The sequence below is a fragment of the Biomphalaria glabrata genome, chromosome 13 (assembly GCF_947242115.1).
Source record: "Biomphalaria glabrata chromosome 13, xgBioGlab47.1, whole genome shotgun sequence".
Lineage (NCBI taxonomy): Eukaryota > Metazoa > Mollusca > Gastropoda > Planorbidae > Biomphalaria > Biomphalaria glabrata.
In genome coordinates, this window is record NC_074723.1 from 16,170,176 (window position 1) to 16,190,781 (window position 20,606).

At 35.1% G+C, this 20,606-nt stretch overlaps 1 protein-coding gene across 4 annotated transcripts in view; it reads left to right on the top strand.

Annotated features, from left to right (window-relative positions):
* Positions 1-20,606, top strand: part of LOC106074412 (uncharacterized) — a 305,001-nt gene that overhangs the window by 270,764 nt on the left and 13,631 nt on the right. For all 4 annotated transcript variants that reach the window (XM_056009253.1, XM_056009254.1, XM_056009257.1 and 1 more), the window contains 2 exons: positions 5,350-5,430; positions 18,756-19,062. In XM_056009253.1, coding sequence (XP_055865228.1) covers positions 18,883-19,062 — 180 coding nt within the window. In that variant the 5' untranslated portion in view covers positions 5,350-5,430; positions 18,756-18,882. The remainder of the gene's footprint in view (positions 1-5,349; positions 5,431-18,755; positions 19,063-20,606) is intronic.

Here is a 20,606-nt window from a genome sequence, read left to right on the forward strand (position 1 = left end):
ACCTTAATGAAAATAATTACATAGTATGTAGCTCTATATTATAGTCCTTATAATTAAATGCATACACATCTACAACTGTAATAATCACAGTAAAATATAAATCAAACATTAATTATCTCGGACCAAGGTTTTTATAAGGTGAAGAAAAGAAAACTAGGAGTCGTACGTAGAATCTGAATGACTAGATGCATGACGCGTAGGACGTAATCATCTTCTTTTTTGAAGTAACGTCTGTGTTTTATAAGATAAGAAGAATATAAGATCTACTTATAAACACAAAAACTTTTCAAATACAAATAACCAACTCAAAAAGAAACAGCCAAAATCAATAGACTCTAGAAAAATAGCTACAATAAAACAATGTTATTGTAACAATTTAAGATGATTCAGTAGATATCACTTAGAAAAAAAAACATTTTACGATGCTGAATAAAATAGAAAACAATAATTAACTTATAACATGTATATATATATATATATATATATATATATATATATATATATATATATATATATTGTGTGTATATAATAATAATAATAATTATAGCTTTTATATAGTATATATAGAGATAAAGAAAAAAAATATTGTAAAGCAGGTCATGTCGAAATCATTAAAACAAAAAGGACGCCTATCATAAGCTATCTCGACATGACCAATGCATAATTTTTCGACTCAGAACCGGACACAACAGAATGAGACAACTTATGTTCCGGAAGCTTAAAGTCGGGACGAGCGAAACCTTCCCTTGTGGAGCATCACCAGAGAATGCTGACCATGTCCTTCAAAGCTGCATACTATATCAAGAGGCCCAAACAAGACTCTGGCCCCAAAACCCTCCTATAGAACAAAAACTACACGGAGAACTGCCTGATCTGGAAACCACTGCGCGGTTCCTCTCAGATCTATGATTAGGCTACTGGTCTGAACTCTCCGACATGTAAAATGAGAACGAGGAAGAAGAACATTTGTTTTAAGGAGTAATCGCCTACCATTCTTACACTTAGCGACGGCATTATTGCTCAAATTAATGCTTATTTTTTTACAAAAATGATATCAACTCACGTGTAATATTATCACAAATATGTTTTTGCGTGTCAGGTGTCCTGGAGATACTTAACACACATATACACATAGACACACATACAAGTAAAGCAAGTTCCCCTTTCAGACCTTGCTACACATTGAGTAAATATGGTAAAGATCATCTGTTTCTTTGACCAACAGTAAACGAGCAGGATGTCAAGTGGTCAGCTGAATGACCACCTTCCTTTATTTTCCCCAGCAATTATCTGGTACCCAGTAGGGTTGACCAGATTTAGCGTCGTCCCAAAATATCCCAAAAATAAAAATTCTTGCCTTCACCTAGATTTGGAAGCCGAGCGCACTATCACTCGGACACCAGGCTTCCAGACACATACAGTTAACACCTAAAGATTACTTCAATACTGATGTAGAAAGACGATCCTGGTGGTCAACTCCTGTCATCTGCGCCACCACTGGTCAAAGAAACTCTAAATGTAGATTTGAGATTATTAGATATCCCGCGCCTCCATGTTTTTCCATAACGTCGATGTATTTAATAACCTCCTTGAGACGGACTGACGTGTAATTAGCAACTGTTCCGTCTTGGAAAGTGGGAACCAAACTAATAGGACAGAAAAAAACACCAGAAAAAAACTAACTTCCTTGAACAAAACATTTTTTTTAGATTTCCCACAATGCATATAAACACATGTGTGTGTGTATTTGTTTGTATCTGTGTGCGTTGTATGCTTTCTGTGCGTGATGAGGAACCAAGAGGAAAGATAGGGTCATTCAAATCTCTGCTTTAGTTGGTGTTAAAAAGCTGTACGAAAATGTTGCGAATGGAAGAAAGTTCCAAATATGTTGCTGTTTGGTAGCTATTGGGTTTATAGCAAGAAGCAGAGATGGTTAGCAGGCAAGTCGAGATGAGAAATGAAATGTTTTCCAAAATATATTGTAGCCATATTACATTTGTATAGTGATGATGAAAAAAACACAATCAGTGTGACTGAAACATACAGCCAAATGGCAAGGAAACTTTATAATTATATTATGAAATTTTAACATAGTTAATTTGAATACATTTGACAATTTGAAGGTTTTTGGGAGAATTTAACTTTGAATCCATCAAAAGTGTCGGGGAAGTTCGTTTTCTGGGTGTCATTTACTTTCGGCGGTTTGAGGAATGATGTGGTGGAACTCTATTACTTATAAATAACGAAATAAGTTAAGACTGATCTTTATTTGTTGCTTTCCCAAAGCTTTCGTTCTTTATATGTAAATAATTGTCAGCAAAACAAACGACATTGGAACTGTTCTAATTCTTTTCTTTCATTTATATATCTTCTCCCATTAGCCAGTATTTTAATCTCACCTAATATATAGTTTTTGCAAGCCTGTCTCTTGTTACAGCTAAATACAATGTCCTGAAATGAAAAAAAAAATGTAAAATTTCAAAAAAAAAAAAAAAAAAAAAAAAAAAAAAAAAAAAAAAAAAAAGAAACTTGCTGATTCATGAAATCTGTTGGTCTCATTTCTGATCTATTTTATCATGGCGTTCAATGTGATATTCATTAGTGACAGCTGAGCTCAGCTTTTAGTGACACATGATTCTACTGAATCCAAACGTTTAGCGTTGGCAACACAAAAGATCTATGAAAAGTGTAGATTCAGATTACCTTGTCTCAAAGGATTTCAAGTAAACGCCATGTGTTGTTCAAGAGTTAGTGGTTCAGCTTGTTCGCTAGCCTGTTACACTTTGCCAGGGTCGAAACGAAGCAGAAGGGTGTCCGGGGGGGGGGAGGAACGGCCGCTCATTTGAGGTGGCAATAAACATTATCAAAAATACAAGAATCATCCGACAGCGCCTCAGAGATTGAAAAAAAAAAATAAACATCTTTTTATCTCATTCAAACGTAATGAAGTTTATTTTTTTTTTACTTTGTGATTTTTGTCCACTAATTAATGATCTAAACAGCTATGATATCAAGTTTTACTTTATATGTCGCTGTTAGGTTTATCTTTCTAGGCCCAATTTATTTTTTAAAAAAAAGGTTTTGTCAAACGGCTATCATTAGACCATGCACATTTTTGTGTATTAGACTTCATGTAAATTTGGCTGGCAACTATATCTAGGTATAGAGCTAACATGGCGTAGTTGGACGTATTACCGTAAATGCGATAAATGAGTAAATTTAAATTTAATTCAATTTAATATAGATTTCATCCAGATTCTAGATCCAGAAGTATATTTAGACTAGATCTTAAGAGTTCTAAACTAAATCAGAACTTTAGGTCTAGTGTTAGATCTCGATGTCCATACAATACAGATAGGTAATAGCACAAATTTACCTTTCTCGCTGGCAGAATCAGAAAAAGCATATTTTCTAGCAGATGATGGTGTCACGGGTTCTATACCCGAATTCAACCAAAAAAAATGTGGTCAACCTAGGCAGGTAAAAAGGCAGGTTTCAAATATTTTCAGAAAGAATATCAGAATGAATTTCTATCGTAGGCAAATGACAGAGAAGAATGGAGAAAGAATGTTGACAGATCTTGTGTGGTGCCTCAACGGTCCAGCAGACCACAGGGTAGGTGAAAGTGAGGGAGAAGTTCGATGTGAGCCTGGCCTAACTGATGTCATATAATCTTTTCTAATTGGTCTAATTGTTCTTTAAAGGGTCAATCTCTTTTTCAAAGCCTCAAAAAAAAAAAAAAAAAAACAGTTCATTGACTTTAAAAAAAATTATTCCCTTTCTTTAATTCAGTGTTCCATGATTGCGGTTCGCCGCTGCAGTTCACGCGATAATATGAAAAACTACTTATTAATTGTTGTTTTAAATTATGTTCCACTTATATGCATATTAAAATTTTTTTTCTCTTTAAAAATAAAAGTAAACATTTTTATTGTAAATGTAGTAGTCAGTATGACAGAACTTATTTAATTTAGCAATTCAATTGTAAAACTTTTTTTTTACAGAAAAAATCTAAATTCGTTTGCATAAATGTGTTCAAAATATGGTAAATTGACATCTCCCTTACTAAATAGCCTTCAGTGTTTGTTACTATTAATAGTGAATAGTTGTAAAAATGGTACATTTTTATGAAAAATTTACTTGCATAGTTAATTTTGAAAAATAAATTTCAGAAAAGAAAAAAGGTAGCCGTTGAATCAGAACTTTGAAGGGTCTAAAATATCATGATGTCGGATTTTCAATATATTTTCTAGTTCACGAGATCTAAATGGGACGGACGGACGGACCACACAAGACTAATAGCGTCTTTTCCCCTTTCGGGGGCCGCTAAAAAAAAATATTATTTTATGATACTTGAAGTTTAATAATGGAGGTGTTTTCTTTTTGAAAAATTTTTTTTTTCTTTTTCTTGTCTTCTTTTCTTATGTTTGTCCCATTGATCACTCACTTCAAATCTCTCTAAGCGTTAGGAAACAAAACGATAAACATTTTGTGTGTGTGTGTGTGTCAACGTTCACGTTCCAGTACGCCCCCTTGTTGCTGACAAAAGCTGTTCATCTGCGCGATTCATTTAGTTTCAAGACATTGAATTCTATTGCCTTAGGAAATATATCCTTTATTTATCTTCCATGGAGACGATATGTTGTCTGTCTGGAGGCTGTAGATAAGCAAGCATTTCAGCTTTGTTTGTTTTTTATATCTTTGTTTTTTGTTTTGTTTTTAATACTCTGAAACGGTACTTTTGTGTGTGTGTGTTTGTGTGTGAGATCTATAAAGGTAATGAGGCTTGTACAATGACTGGGATTTTACAATTTCTCGCCTTTCATTGTACTCTGCCCTAAGCATCTCGCTCAAACCCATTTCAGTACGACATAATTTATTTCACTCAAAGATAATTTATTTTGCACAAAACACCAATATTTCTGATAATGCACAGTGATGACTCTGTTATATGAGGTCCTGAGTCTTGAACCTATCAGACAAGCCACACGTGATATAGGTTGCAACACACATTGTTCATCAGCTAACTACAACAAGGTATATCAAAATCATTTGGAAATAGTTCTACAGCTGGTTATTTAGCTCTTACCTGGAATAGAATCTTCTGATCTCCTAATCCGTAAACTAGTCCACATTTATTAGGAGAGATGGTCGACTTGTTGGCAGTGTTGTCTCATCATAATCAAAGTACAGACTGTAGTTTGATTGACTCTACCCTCTATATCATTCCTTCATAAACCATTTATCACTGGATAGCTATAAAAAGCTGCAATTAATAGCTGGAGAGTTCACTGATACATGTTATCGTACAGATATCTACACATTCATTTGTAATTGTTTTATTTTCAGATGCTACTCAATGTCCATATGACGAAATGAAGCGATTGCACTGAAAGCCTTAGGGGGGCGATAACTGACGGAATTATCAAGGTAACAATAAAATACAACGCATTTCCATATTTTTGCTATTATTTTAAGTTAATACTTGTGTTTTATTTTTTATCAAAATAGATTTTTTTTTTATGAATACACTTAATTTATCAAAAGAAATGTATCTGTTTGTTATCTGTTTGTTATATGCTTGTTATGTTTGTCTTTGAAACAATCCTTTTTGCGTCTGGCATTTTCAAATAATTTTACATTCTTTATATCTTTATTCCTTTCTTTCTTTCTCTCTCTCTCTCTCTCTCTCTCTAGCTCTCTCATATTGTGTGTGTGTGTGTGTGGTGTCTCTCTCTCTCTCTCTCGCTATCACTCTTTCTCTCGCAGTGTTTCTATCTCGCTATCACTCTCTCTTTCTCTCACAGTGTATTTTCTCTCTCTCTCTCTCTCCTGTTTCTCTCTTCTTCTTTCTGATAGCCATTACATAATAGTCAAGTTCAAATGAAAATCTTCAAAAATAACACATCTAAACTTTTAAAACCTTAAATGTAACTTGTTGATTTAGCGGTAAAAATGCTGGATGGACTCAAATTACGTGTTTTCCTAATTACGTTGTTATTTTAATTTCCCAGAGATTTTGTGGCGCCCTAATCTACCCAAACCATCTATCTTAAATATTAATTCCACTGGTCTAGAGTCAAGACTACTGTAGACCATGATAACGTCATGAAAACTACGTTTTATTTGTAAAAGTTTCAGACATTCAACAAAACCCATCTATTTGACAGTACAACATCTTCATTAGTTGACAATGTTTTCAGTTTTAGTTGTATTCAAATATTTGTTAAAAACATTGAGGTTTTATTGCTGAAAAAAAAATACAAAGTACAAACGTGCAATAAATGAATAGAATGTTTTTAATGGCGAAGAGGTGACAAAAGATTGGAAGAAAATATTTACTTTCTACTAGAAACAAGCTACGTGATAGATACAAAAAGAAATGAAAACCAGATAAACTGCCTAGGACAGAATCAAGAGTTCTTCATGGAGTATAAACTACAATGTTATACCGCTGTCCAGGCTTGGAGAATTTTCCCGAAAAAGAACAACAAAAAACAAAACGTATTGAGTTTCATTTCGGGTGTCAAGAATTATATTTCCACGTCTGTGTTTTGGGATTTTTCTATACAAAATAAAATACGTCTCCTATCACTTGACCTGTAGTTTGGGATGAAATTGAATCCATAATTGACGTCTCTCTAGATGGGTTAGGGCAGTGATGCCCAACCTAATTCGACCTGCGGGCCATTTTATTTCCGACACTCGCGTCGCGGGCCACAAAAAGTAAAAAAAGGAAATGAAATTGACCTGAAACTATTTGATTAGAAACCAGTGTATCTAGTACATACATTCATTAATAGCACAGTTGAAGTTTATCCCTTTTTTTAAGAAAAATGCCGGAATATTTGTTTCATAATGCCGACTTTATGGTGTTAGTTTAAATAACTAAACTTTTTGTATAAAACAAATATGTAAGCTTATTATCATTTTCCCAAAAAAAAAAAAAAAAAAAGAGAAGTTCACTTTTTCTGGTAGATTTTACATTCAGAGTCCCATTTCATAAAAGAACAAATGACATGATAGCAACCAATCAGATAAAAAGTGAGGGCCATAGTGTAGGTAAAGATACATTTCCGCACTTTATGTTGACTTTTCGGCGGGCCGGATGGAACCAGGTCGCGGGCCGAATCTGGCCCGCGGCTGTATTTTGGGCATCACTGGGTTAGGGTGTACTCAAGATCACAAAAAAAAAAACAAAAAAAAAACAACTAAAAAGCTACACTATTAGATCCATCATTTCATCCTCTATCCCCAGTTCACCCAGTCTTGGACTCTATTTTTTTTTGTTGTTTTAAAGAGACACCTTTACTACCACACACAGAGACTTCTAAAGTAATACATAGACACCTTTACTACCACACACAGAGACTTCTAAAGTAATACATAGACACCTTTACTACCACACACAGAGACTTCTAAAGTAATACATAGACACCTTTACTACCACACACAGAGACACCTAAAGTACTACATAGAAACCTTTACTACCACACAAAGGGACACCTATAGTACCACACACATAGACACCATTACTACCACACAAAGAGACACCTATAGTACTACTGAGATACCTTTACTACCACACAAAGAGACACCTATAGTACCACACACATAGACACCTTTACTACCACACAAAGAGACACCTATAGTACTACAGAGATACCTTTACTACGACACAAAGAGACACCTATAGTACCACACACAGAGACACCTTTACTACCACACAAAGAGACACCTATAGTACTACAGAGATACCTTTACCACGACACAAAGAGACACCTATAGTACCACACACAGAGACACCTTTACTACCACACAAAGAGACACCTATAGTACTACAGAGATACCTTTACCACGACACAAAGAGACACCTATAGTACCACACACAGAGACACCTTTACTACCACACAAAGAGACACCTATAGTACTACAGAGATACCTTTACTACGACACAAAGAGACACCTATAGTACCACACACAGAGACACCTTTACTACCACACAAAGAGACACCTATAGTACCACACACATAGACACCTTTACTACCACACAAAGAGACACCTATAGTACAACACACATAGACACCTTTACTACCACACACATAGACACCTAAAGTACTACAGAGATACCTTTACTACCACACACAGACTCCTATAGTACCACACACAGAGACACCTTTACTACCACACAAAGAGACACCTATAGTACCACAGAGACACCTATAGTATAATAGAGACACCTTTACTACCACACACAGACTCTTATAGTACCACACACAGAGACACCTATAGTATAATAGAGACACCTTTACTACCACAATCAGACTCCTATAGTACCACACACAGAGACATCTATAGTACCACAGAGACACCTATAGTACCACACACAGAGACACCTATAGTATAATAGAGACACCTTTACTACCAAACACAGACTCCTAAAGTACCACACACAGAGACACCTATAGTATAATGGAGACACCTTTACTACCACAATCAGACTCCTATAGTACCACACACAGAGACACCTATAGTATAATAGAGACACCTTTACTACCACAATCAGACTCCTATAGTACCACACACAGAGACACCTATAGTATAATAGAGACACCTTTACTACCACAATCAGACTCCTATAGTACCACACACAGAGACACCTATAGTATAATAGAGACACCTTTACTACCACAATCAGACACCTATAGTACCACACACAGAAGCATCTCTTGTAACCCACACAGTTACATCTTTAGTACATCCACACCAAGATACTCCTCACTATTTCCCTCCCTACCTTTGATCTTTATCCTTCCCTTCCCCACCCACATAGCACTTTTTTTTTTGCCCAGCGCTGTAAGTAATCGCCAGTAATGGACACACACTGATCTCAATATCATCAGCCCGACTTTCAAAGAACAGTTTACTCTCGCCCCAACTCCGCCATCACCCCGAGGGCAACGTCTTGATCTCAAAGAATTTTGTAGTGTCTCTAAATTTACTGTCGTTTCATCTTCTCTAAACGTGATTAACCAGAGTAAGCCAGTTTAAGTCAGTTCAAGCCCTACTTAAAATGTCTAGTTTCATTACATGGAATCATCTTGAAATCGTAGCACGAAACAGGGCTTGCAAAAAAAAAAAATGGTTTGAAATAAACAAACATGTGAAGATTTTGTGTTCAATTCTAAATAAGATAATATATACAATTAAAACAACAACTTTCAAATTTATGGCCGCAGACATTTTTCATAATATTGATAACTTTTAAGGAAACATTTTATTTTCATAGTCTTGGTTAGCTTCATTTGAATAATTTGTTATTAAAGAAAATATACTGGAGGGTAGCTGTTTAAAAAAATATGAACACTAAAATGTTAGAGGCGAGAGCAAAAGAGCTCTGAGCTGGGTGTTCATCGTATATCTCTTTTGGTGACAATTTAAAAAAAACCTCTTAGCTTGGTTTTTAAAAACCCAGTAATCTCTTCATTCTGTTTTAAACCGTCTGCCTCGTAACTTATTTGAAACGAGCAGATTACCGTCTTTCTAAAACCTCTCTGTCTGCTAAACCAATAGGATTTAAAAGCATCTGAACTCTGATACGAAATGAAAAGATTACAAATTGGAAGGCCTGCACCTAATGTCAGAAATGCTCAAGCTGTTAGAATTGGGGGGGGGGGGTGAACTCTTACGAAATCAGTAACATAGTAATTATTCAGACCCGCAATCAAGCCTTCTTTACAGTTTGCCCATAATTTGCAGATGATTTGATAGAGATGAAGATTGTTACAGTATCGATGGCAAACACGCAGGTGTGTGAGTACTTTTTGACACTAGTGACCCGTTGGGCCAACTATTTACAGTTGTTTTCTTTTCGATGGTCTGGTGATGTATCAATGTGTAATGTGTTAGGACAGTTAGTCGCCTGGAGACTCTTGCGATCTACATAAAAGCTTGTTCTGTGGCATTTTAGGTCTCGAGAGAATGCATCCTCCCTTTGCAGATTCTTGTGTGACTAAAGAGGCCAATCCTTGATACACAGCTGCGGTCACAGGTGGGGCATCTGTTATCACCAGGACCGTTGCATTTTCACCCTTCTTTCTGCTTCAGTTGTGTATGGCATCTGCAATCCGTGACCCTTCCTTTGTGCTCGCTCTCCACGTAGATCTGTCCAGTGCCACGTCTTCCCATCTGCTAGTGTCCATTTTGAAGAGCTTCATTTCGCGTTTCGCATACGGATGTATGCAATAGACTTGCAGTTTATTAATCAAATTATCTGCTGTTAGTTGCTGTCAAAATGAGTTGAATTTCTTAACTGGAATTAAAACGTGACTTTTACAATGATATTTTCTTTGCGGGAGTTGTAAGTACACAATTAACAAGATTGCATACAGGGACACATATGTGCTACACGAGGGCCTCACAAGTGCTACATAAGTGCTACACATAGTCCACACAAGGGCTTTACAAGTGCTACCCAAGGGTCACATAAGTGGTACACAAGCGGTGCCCAAGTGCTACTCCCAGGACACATCTTGAAGTCATTTAAAATTGTTCGTCAAAGCTGATGTAAATTACAGTTTCTCCAAATACTTCACACACAAGAAGATTACAGTCACTGACTCTTAAAGAGAGTCTGAATGTAGTATCTGAATGTAGTGCCTGGCTACAGCCTAGGTATAAAAATAAAATATCAAGTGATAATTGTGTGAACAATCTGCCTATAACATCAAAGCTGGTTTTATTTTTTTTTCGCAATCAATTTGGCTTCTAGTCTGATGTTATCTGTTGTTTCTAAGTGGGGTCATAGGAGAGGGATGAAACGTAGGGGAGGTATGGCGGAGGGGAAAAATAGGGAGGGGGTGGGGAGTCAATGAAAAACGACTTAATTTTAACAACTGTCACCCAACCTGTATGGGATTACCAATTTACTTTCCAATACACATCTTTCACTTATTATAGCACACAGTGCCTATATTATGCTTAGTATTCGCCCTTTAGAAATACAATTATTATTATTATTATTATTATTGTTATTATCATTATAAAGTGTATTTCTATTTTGGCGTACTTTTGTGTGTGCAACTGTGTATACATTAGCTGCCTAGAGGAGGAATTCCTGTCAGAAAAAAAAATATAAAAAAAAAAAGAAGCAGCCACGTGCCCCTCTCATTTTTCCCTCTTATTTAGACGCTCCTGCTTCCTCTTGCCTTAGTTCCAAATTAGACGAGACACATGCATGTCTGCTGCATGTCTGAGGTATGCAGACAATCCTCCCCAGACTAGAAGGTGCTCAAAGAACTTGCTAGAGAGAGACGGGGAAGGATTGGCAGAGGTATCCCACATGTCTATTTGTGCATCTACCTATCCTTCTTCTTCCCTCTCTGGCTTCATCAACTCCTGGAGCAGACGTGGACTGTCCTTACAAGTACAGCACGGTCAGTTTACACGCTGTGGGAAATTACACTGCAACTGGTACAAGTGGACACGAATCCTTCTTTTCATTTGAAATACAGTTAACATTTGTTTTTGTTTTTAAAATTGGTTGAAAGTTTTCCAGTCACTGGTAAATACTTGTGTCATCAAGTACCTTTACTTCTGGTATCATTTTGTGAAAAAAGGACCTCTCTTAAAAAGCAGTGACCAATCATTGCAATTAACTACTTCTATCTATTGAATTTGAAATGAGCACTTATATAATTTAGCAATGACCACTAATTAAGTCGGCAAGCTACTTGTAATTTAAGCTTAAAATTTCTGTGATATATCATATTTTTACAATAACTCTTATCAGCTTCCAAAATCTTCATGGGTTTTGGGTAGGTGGGTGGGTGTGTGGACACGGATCTCGAAAACGGCTCGAACGGTTTCCTAGAAATTTGACAGTTTATCTTTGGGGAAAAATACTAGTTAATTGGCCACACAGGAAAAACATTTGGTTTGGCCATTATAATTTTTGAAAATATAATCATCTTAAAATTAAAATTGATCTGGACACCTAGATTGAACAAACCCCAATGGAAATTTCCGTTTATATTCATAAAAGAGTTTTAAAGCAAATTGACATTAAGGAACATTTTGCGCTCCGTTTAATGTGGAAATAATTCTAGGCTAGTGTCTTTTAATTTATTCAAGTCTGGGATCTAAATGACCAAACTACAGTTTTATATACTGTGAGTAGATTAATACATTGGCGTAACCAAAAATATTTTTTTGGGAGGAGAGGGACGTAATGGGGAGGAGTAAAATGTTCCTTTCTCTCTTTATGATTTAAAGTAGTCGCTCTTACAAAATATTATCAAAGATCCATCTTTGGAATATGTTTTTTTTTTAAACTATTTTTGTTACTACTTTATTTGTTTAAAATTAAGTTTCTTTAATTTGTATATTTTTGTCAACATGAAAGAAAATGTTAGAGTTATGTAAGTCACAAAAATATCTAATAAAAGGAAACTTCAAATTAATGGATTTATAGTCTGGATTCATTGAAAGAAAAAGAAAATTGCTTCCATTAAAAATATCTAAAACATCTTCCCGCGAGAACAAATTGATTTCAGTGTTCTTCTTCCTCACCAACTTCTTAAAGCAGGGGTTCTCAACCTGTGGGATGCGACCCCCTTGGGGGTCGATTCACGATTTGCCAGGGGTCGCCTAAGACCATCGAAAATATGGATTGTTATTGTCTACTCTTCTATTGCTGTATGTGTCTGTGTGGGGGGTCTCGTCAGAGTAGGGATTGTAAAAAGGGGTTGCGAGCTTAAAAGGTTGAGAACCGCTGCCTTAAAGGAACTGAGCGATAACAAGGATGTAGTCAATATCTCAAATCTAAGCACTAAAATCAATATAAGAATTACAATACAAACATTTCTGTGTGAATTTATTGGACTATATAATAAATACGCACAAAGAATTGACACATGACTTCCAGGAAAAAGATGGTTCAGCCATCTTGGATCCTTAGAGTCTCTGTCAATTAGGGACTTCTTGTTTTAAATTAAGATAGTCTTAATGTACTGTTCAGACGATTCGGAATCTTTTCTAACTGTAAAATCAATGCGCTAATCCATGTCATTTACAAGATGACCAGAGCACTGTCATCGGTTTCTTATGTATGTATGGCGAGACGTTACAGATATGACCCAGGTCACCGACGAGGCGCTACAAGCATCTAGTCAGGCACCAAGTTGCACTAACTGGCATAGAGGAAATTAGCTGGCAACAGATGGCCTCTTTAAGAGACAGTTGGAGAGCTCTCAGGAAAGCCTCGAGACACACATTTTAGGGCCAAGGAAGAGCCATTGACAGGCGCAGGAGACATAAGAAAAACTGAAATAAACCGTCTGTCGGACACGACTTTGTTTGCATCAAATGCGACAAAATTTGCAGATAGTAATATATATATGGTTACTAGAGCACGTAGTCAAATGTAACAGTTTGTCTATTTGGTGTCTACTGAACCGAAGACTTTCCTGTTGGTATTTTAATTAATAGTAGTAGGTTAATTTTCTTTCGAAGCACTCATGTTATTGTTTTATAGCTGATTTAGCTCGCTTCAACCTTAAATTGTTAAATCCTTTTTAAAATATGTCAGATTGTTACTCGAGTGTAAATCTTTTTATACTTTCTGATTCCGGAAAAGAATCTGTGTTTAAATGTTCATTTCTCCCCCCCCCCCTCCCGCCTTTTTTTCCCCCATTTATATTGCTTTGTAACCTATGTCTCACGTTTCTATAAAGTTCCCCGTTTAGAGTTTACTGTTGTCAATCGAACTAAATTTCCAATTCTTTTTCTAACTGGAACATTGGGACCATATTCGATTGTTGAAATTCCTTTATTTTTATTTATTTGGCGTGGGAGCTAACTCTAGTGCTCTAAGTTCACCAACAGAGTTGTGTCAAGGGGAATTAGTGAAAGAATTGTGGACATAACAATGAGTCGGTTCAAGAAGAAAATCAATAGAAAACACTTCACAATGTAGATGCATGGGGTTTTGTTCTTGTCAAAGGAGATGTTTCTGTAGAGTCCAAATTGAAGGATTGTTTCGCACGCACTTAAAATAGATTTCAGGTATGTCTGGCTTAGTGACACATTCATTACAACAGTATTGGATTAAAGTCATTAAACTGATTAATTTGGATGGAGAAGATTAAATAGAGTAAAAGCTTTGCTTATCAAATTTAAGTAGCATACGCCGCAATTTTGCAGGGCCGGCCATAGGCCACTGCAACGTATGCGACCGCAGTGGGCCCCGCACTTTTATAGGACCCGCACTTTCATAGGACCCGCGCTAATTCAAAGTGTATGAATTATTAAATTAAACCATTTTATAACTTAAAACAGATTTCCAGCGCCCTCCTGTCGATTTATCAGAAGCTCCTGGAAATCTCCCGAAATTGCAAAAGACACGAAAAAGTCCTTAAAATATACGGAATATATAGACAAAAATTGTCATTTTAGGGTACCATTCAATATGGAAAACGCAAATCTTAAGCGCGATAAACAAAAAAAGGCATTATGCATTAGCCGTAATTGTGTAATCTGGTGAAAGAAGCTTCTCGCTCCTCAAACTAATGAAGATATACTAGAGATCAACAATTCTCAAAGACAGATTGAAACATTTGGTAATTGTTGCCATTGAGCGTGTTCTATGTAGGAAACAGAATTATTATGATATACTGTATGACTTTGCTACACGCAAAGCTCGTAAAGTAATTCTGTACGTAGTAAAGAATGAATAAAATGCATAGACGAATTTATTTTCTATTACAAACTCTTACATTTATTATCATCCGCTTCCCTACCCAAACTTGGTCCCTCGAAATCCGTTTCGCATAGGGCCCCACAATTGTTAAGTCCGCCCCTGCTATTTGGTGACCTGTAAATATACATAGTATATTACTTGTTCTCTTTCCTTGACTTCTTGGTCACAATGGTTTAGTCCGGCGCTGCTATTTAGTGTTTGTAAAAGGTTTGAACCCGGGACTATCGATAAATCCAAACGACAGTCCAGCGCGCAAACCGCACGATCAGGCAGCCATCCGGAGTGACCGGTGAATACTTGTTCTCCCCCCCCCCCCCCTCTTGTTTTTTCGTGGGGTGACTATCCGCAGAAATAAGAGAGTGATCTTTCCTTTACTTCTTCTTCTTCTCGTCCAAACTCTTGAGCGACGAAGAGAATTATATACATAGATAATACTCCACACATTATGTTCTACAATTCCTTCAGTTATAATAAAACGTCTTCATCGTAAAAGTTAAGGCAAAACTTGAAAGGTGTGTTTTATTATTTATTCCCTTTCCTTCTAGAAATGATTGATTTGGTCGATTGATATAATAATAATAGAATATGCATCTTCTTTGGGACCTCTTATCTCAAGAAAACATTAAGAAACTGGAACAGACACAAAATAGAGCAACGAGATTCATAACAAACGAATATTGACATTTGACTAGAGTAAAATCACTAAATTTTGAAAGCATTCAGGATGGAAGACTAAAAAGTAAAGTAACAATTATACATAAAACACTGAACCATAAACTTCAAATACAAAAATAAAATTTAATAAAATACTCAGAATGACACAAAGTTAAAAGTACATTCCACGTTCCTTATGCTAGGATACATGTGTACAAATGTTCCTTCTTTCTTATTGCTATTATAGCATGAAATGGGTTGCCTGCGTCAGCCAGTAAAACCAATGACTTAGCAGAATTTATTGTATACGTGAGTTCTTGATAATCAACACTTCAAAACAAAAGAATGATATATATATGAGGAAACCGTTTGTAGATCTTCAACTTTGGTTGACCTTTATTTACAGATGAATTGATACTCGACTTGGGGAAACTATGTCCTCTATTGCATCTCTTTCTTTCCTAAAACGTCATAACTCATTGCGTCGACTGATATTTCTATTGTCAATAACCAAAGAGCGCATTTCTATTTTTTTTAATCACTCTACACTATTGATTACTTAATAGGTGTATATATTTGTTAATACAATTTTTATATCGGATAGTAGAGTAATTTAAGTTCCAGAGTATTTGTAAGTAATGTGAATGTCAAATGTCGTGGGTTTGATCCCCATAATTACTTTTTTTTCTCTTTATTTTTCAAGAATAAATTAAAACCCGATTCTTTATTTTACAATGGTTTTTTAACATAAAGCAGGAATGGATTTTTTTTTATTATACTTGTAAAAACTTAAATTCTAGACCTATTTTATTATTTTTTTTAAAGTAGATCTTAATTATTTCTATTAGAGGGTTATCTATTTATATACAAGCATGAATGAACTATGCGATACAATTAAATTGAAAACAACAAAATCGTAATTTTCCGCACACAAGCAACATGAACTTTTTATCAAACCCACAAATTGACATGGAAATCATTTGCTTGTTCTTACATAGTATCTTTTCCATTTTTTTTTTTGCCTGCAGAATTCACTGTTATTTTTAAATTTAAAATAAAAAAATCTCAGTTTCCGAAGCTTGTTCCTTTTTGACAACCATTTTACAGCATTTCCTCAAGGGAGGATTCCACTTCGTCGCTTGTTCTAGTTCTGCTTTCTCGAGCTTTGATTAGTGTCTGATAGTCTGGCAAAGGTTCTCAACTTGGTGTAAGCTTGCGTATAATAGAAGTTGACCTTCTATATGATATATATATATATATATATATAATACATTACACTGTATGAATGTACCAATAACAGTGATCGACCTTTTATTATCATTTTTCTTTATATCAATAAAATCATTTTAAATACCTAAAATTAAACAATATTTTATTTTTAAAATGGAATAAGAAAATTTTAGAATCGTCCTACACACAACTACGTTTTATATCTCCTTTCTTTCTCTTTCTTTTCTTCTGTCTTAAATCGGGTGACTGATTCTCTGAATTAACAAATCAAGGTTGTTATATGGTTGTGAAACAAAGTTTGAGAAAGAGCGACTGAACTGAACTCAATGGTAGACCAGGTGGCACAATTTGAGTTTGACTTGTAAAAAAACGCTTTAAAATATAGGTTGAATTTCCTTTAGTTACAATAGAAGATTCAATTGATAAGTTGCTGTGGTCTAAAGTGAACTAAGGTAAACTCCGAGTGAAACTCGTGCTTCTTTCAAAGATATGGGAAATTATATAAGCTCTAACTAGTCTATAAGAATTAATTCTCTGAACGGATTATTCGCCTTAAATCAGAATCTGCAGGTTAGTGGGCGTGACAATGTTCGGTGACACTAAACCCACGCATATATCTATTTTTATCTATTTCGAAAACAAGTTAGGCTTATAAAAACGGTGTTTTATCAAAACGCCAATAAAACGAGGCTTTTCAAAGAAAGGCTTTGCAAAACAAGGCCTATTTGAACGAAGCTTATCAAAAACAAGGCTTATCAGAACAAGGTCTAACAAACTGAGGCTTATCAGAACAAGGTCTAACCAACTGAGGCTTTTTAAAATTAGGCATCAAAACAAGATCTAACAAACTTTAGGCTTTTAATAATCAGTCATCAAAACAAGGCCTAACAAAATGACACTTATAAGGACGAGACTGAGCGTCAATAGTAACTGACAAGCGTTAAAACAAATGGACTCCATAGAATTAAAAAAAAAAAAAGCAAATGTCTTAAAGGCGTGACACTCGGTTATTTGAATACGTTCCGTATTACGCACATAAATCTACGTATCGATCATTTTCTTCTTTTTACAACTGTATTCACAGGGCAACTCTTGTTACACACGCAATCGGACATAATGCACCGTTTTAAATCCCATTGAACTGTCATTTTAGTGGAGTTTAGAATTAATTCCAAGAACTGCTTATCATTTTCCTAAAAGGTGACCTTAATTACTTTTTACCTTTTATTCGTGCATACATGTAAACCATAAGATGCTATTGTAACCAGCCAGAATACTAAACACTAGAATCACAATACTGAAATCAATAACTACATAGACGTACAAGGTTATTTCTATCCCTTCACTCCCCATACCAACGTCTCCCTAATAGCAATGCAGACCAAGGCTCTCCTGCGTTTGGAAAACATCCATCCCAATACAGGTTGAGTCAAAAAAAATCTCCCAGAGTAGTCACCGTATGGGCTGAAGTGGCAGTATGGAGGCAGCACGGTTTTCATACTGTAGGTTGGGTTCTACCGCTTTCAATTCTTATAACAATCAATGTCTTTTTCACTACCCATCATGGATTGGACAGGTGAACATTGAGGCTATGTTGAAGCTTAAAATGAAAACAACCTAGATCTATCTGTGATAGCACATCCTTGTCTGTAGCAGACCGGAAAAAGGATTTTTTTTTACATCCATTAATTTGATTAAATGATTAAAACAAAACTGTTGAATTTTAAAAACTATAAGCATTTTTTTTTTAGGTAGTTGGGTTCTTTTGGTAGATGCATTCAAAATGTGGGAAATCTTTATGCTCCAATGTCTATCACATTAATAGTAAACATAACCTAGTGGTGTACTGGTTGTGATACAGAGCGTTGCTTCCAGCACGTGGCTCTCTGGTTCGAATCTCGGTTAAGAATGTGACTTTTGAATTTCGAGATTTTTTTGACGCACCTGATTCCTCCCAAAGATGGTTGGTCGTTGTGCTGGCCACCTGTCAACCTTGTAAACCTTCGGTCATAGAATTAGATTATCATTCCATCATTTGCTCTATAGATCGGAAGGTCTGAAAAGGTTTCTTTATTAATTCTTTTCTCAATGTTTATCACATATCCAATTTCAGATCTATTTCACTCAACAACGAATAAAGTTTCAACAAAAAGAGTTCTGAACTAGGACTTCTAAAGGCAGCTGCACAGCCAAGGTGCACAACTTTTGGTTCTGCTCAAGGGACATCATCCCGTACAGTCATGAACGACAGCAACCTAACCAACGTCGGGACGACCACGTCGAAAATCGAGGCCCATGACCGGGGCGATGTCACCCGTACAGAATTACTGGTAGTGACCGTCATGCTGTCCGTTTTTTCGGTCACTGGAACAATCGGAAACGCTTTGGCCATCTATGTCTTCTCCAGTTTAAAACAGAAGGTACAAATCCTAGTCTTCTATATTGATAACACATTCAACATGTAATGGTCAGTTAACGATGAACGAATATGCGGGTAGGGCAGGGGTGTGTAGAAATGGAGGCTGTTTTTTTTTTATAATTTTTTTTTTTTACAATTAATCTCGAAGAATTAAAAAAAAAAAGGAAATGCTAATTTGGTTTTGTGAATTAATTTGTATGTGCCTACGGAGACGAGTTACGGTCCAAGAGTTATTGATGCTTTGGAAAAAGTACGGAAGTATATTTTATGCAATTGAACATTTATAATATCTTCGAGTCCATAGAATAAGAATGAGTATACAGGGCTTTTATTTTGTGACGATACGCACCGGTACGGCGTACCGGCACCTTTTTCAATGTGGGGAAAAATTATTACTTTCTTTGTATTTTAAAGTTTATTATTAATATATTAGTGGTTAAAAGTTAGGCAATTCATCACTGAGTACCGGCACCTGTTTTTTTTTATACAAAAAAAAGCACTGTATATCTATCTATCTATCTATCTTTATCTATATCTCTCTATCTCTCTATCTATCTATCTATCTATCTATCTATCTATCTATCTATCTATCTATCTATCTATATCTATATCTATATCTATCTATCTATCTATCTATCTATCTATCTATCTATCTATGTATGTATCTATCTATCTATCTATCTATTTATATCTATATCTATATCTATCTATCTATCTATCTATCTATCTATCTATCTATCTATCTATCTATCTATATCTATATCTATATCTATCTATCTATCTATCTATCTATCTATCTATCTATCTATCTATATCTATATCTATCTATCTATCTATCTATCTATCTATCTATCTATCTATCTATCTATCTATATCTATATCTATCTATCTATCTATCTATCTATCTATCTATCTATCTATCTATCTATCTATCTATCTATGTATCTATCTATCTATCTATCTATCTATTTATATCTATATCTATATCTATCTATCTATCTATCTATCTATCTATCTATCTATCTATCTATCTATCTATCTATCTATCTATCTATCTATCTATCTATCTATCTATATCTATATCTATATCTATATCTATCAATCAATCTATCTATCTATCTATCTATCTATCTATCTATCTATCTATCTATATATATATATATATATATATATATATATATATATATATATATATATATATATACTGCGATCTTAATTTCAAAATACTGAAAACTAAACACTAAGGTCGCGATAATTTCGCTAATTTCCGCTCTCAGATTGCCAATCTATTACGACCGTTCATTAGAGAGCACATAAAAAGGTAAAAAGGACCTGTGCTCAACAATTGACGTAACTCCGTTGAGAAGTTACAGAGATTGCTCTTTATTCAATGTGTTTTCTCATGCTAAATACTTCTAATGAATAGAACCCCAGGGAAAACATACATGTATCTTGCTTGAAATAAACTTGATTGATAATAAGAAAAGTACAATCTCATATTCAGCGTAATAATTATATTTTAATTTTTCAAATCTAGACTAGATG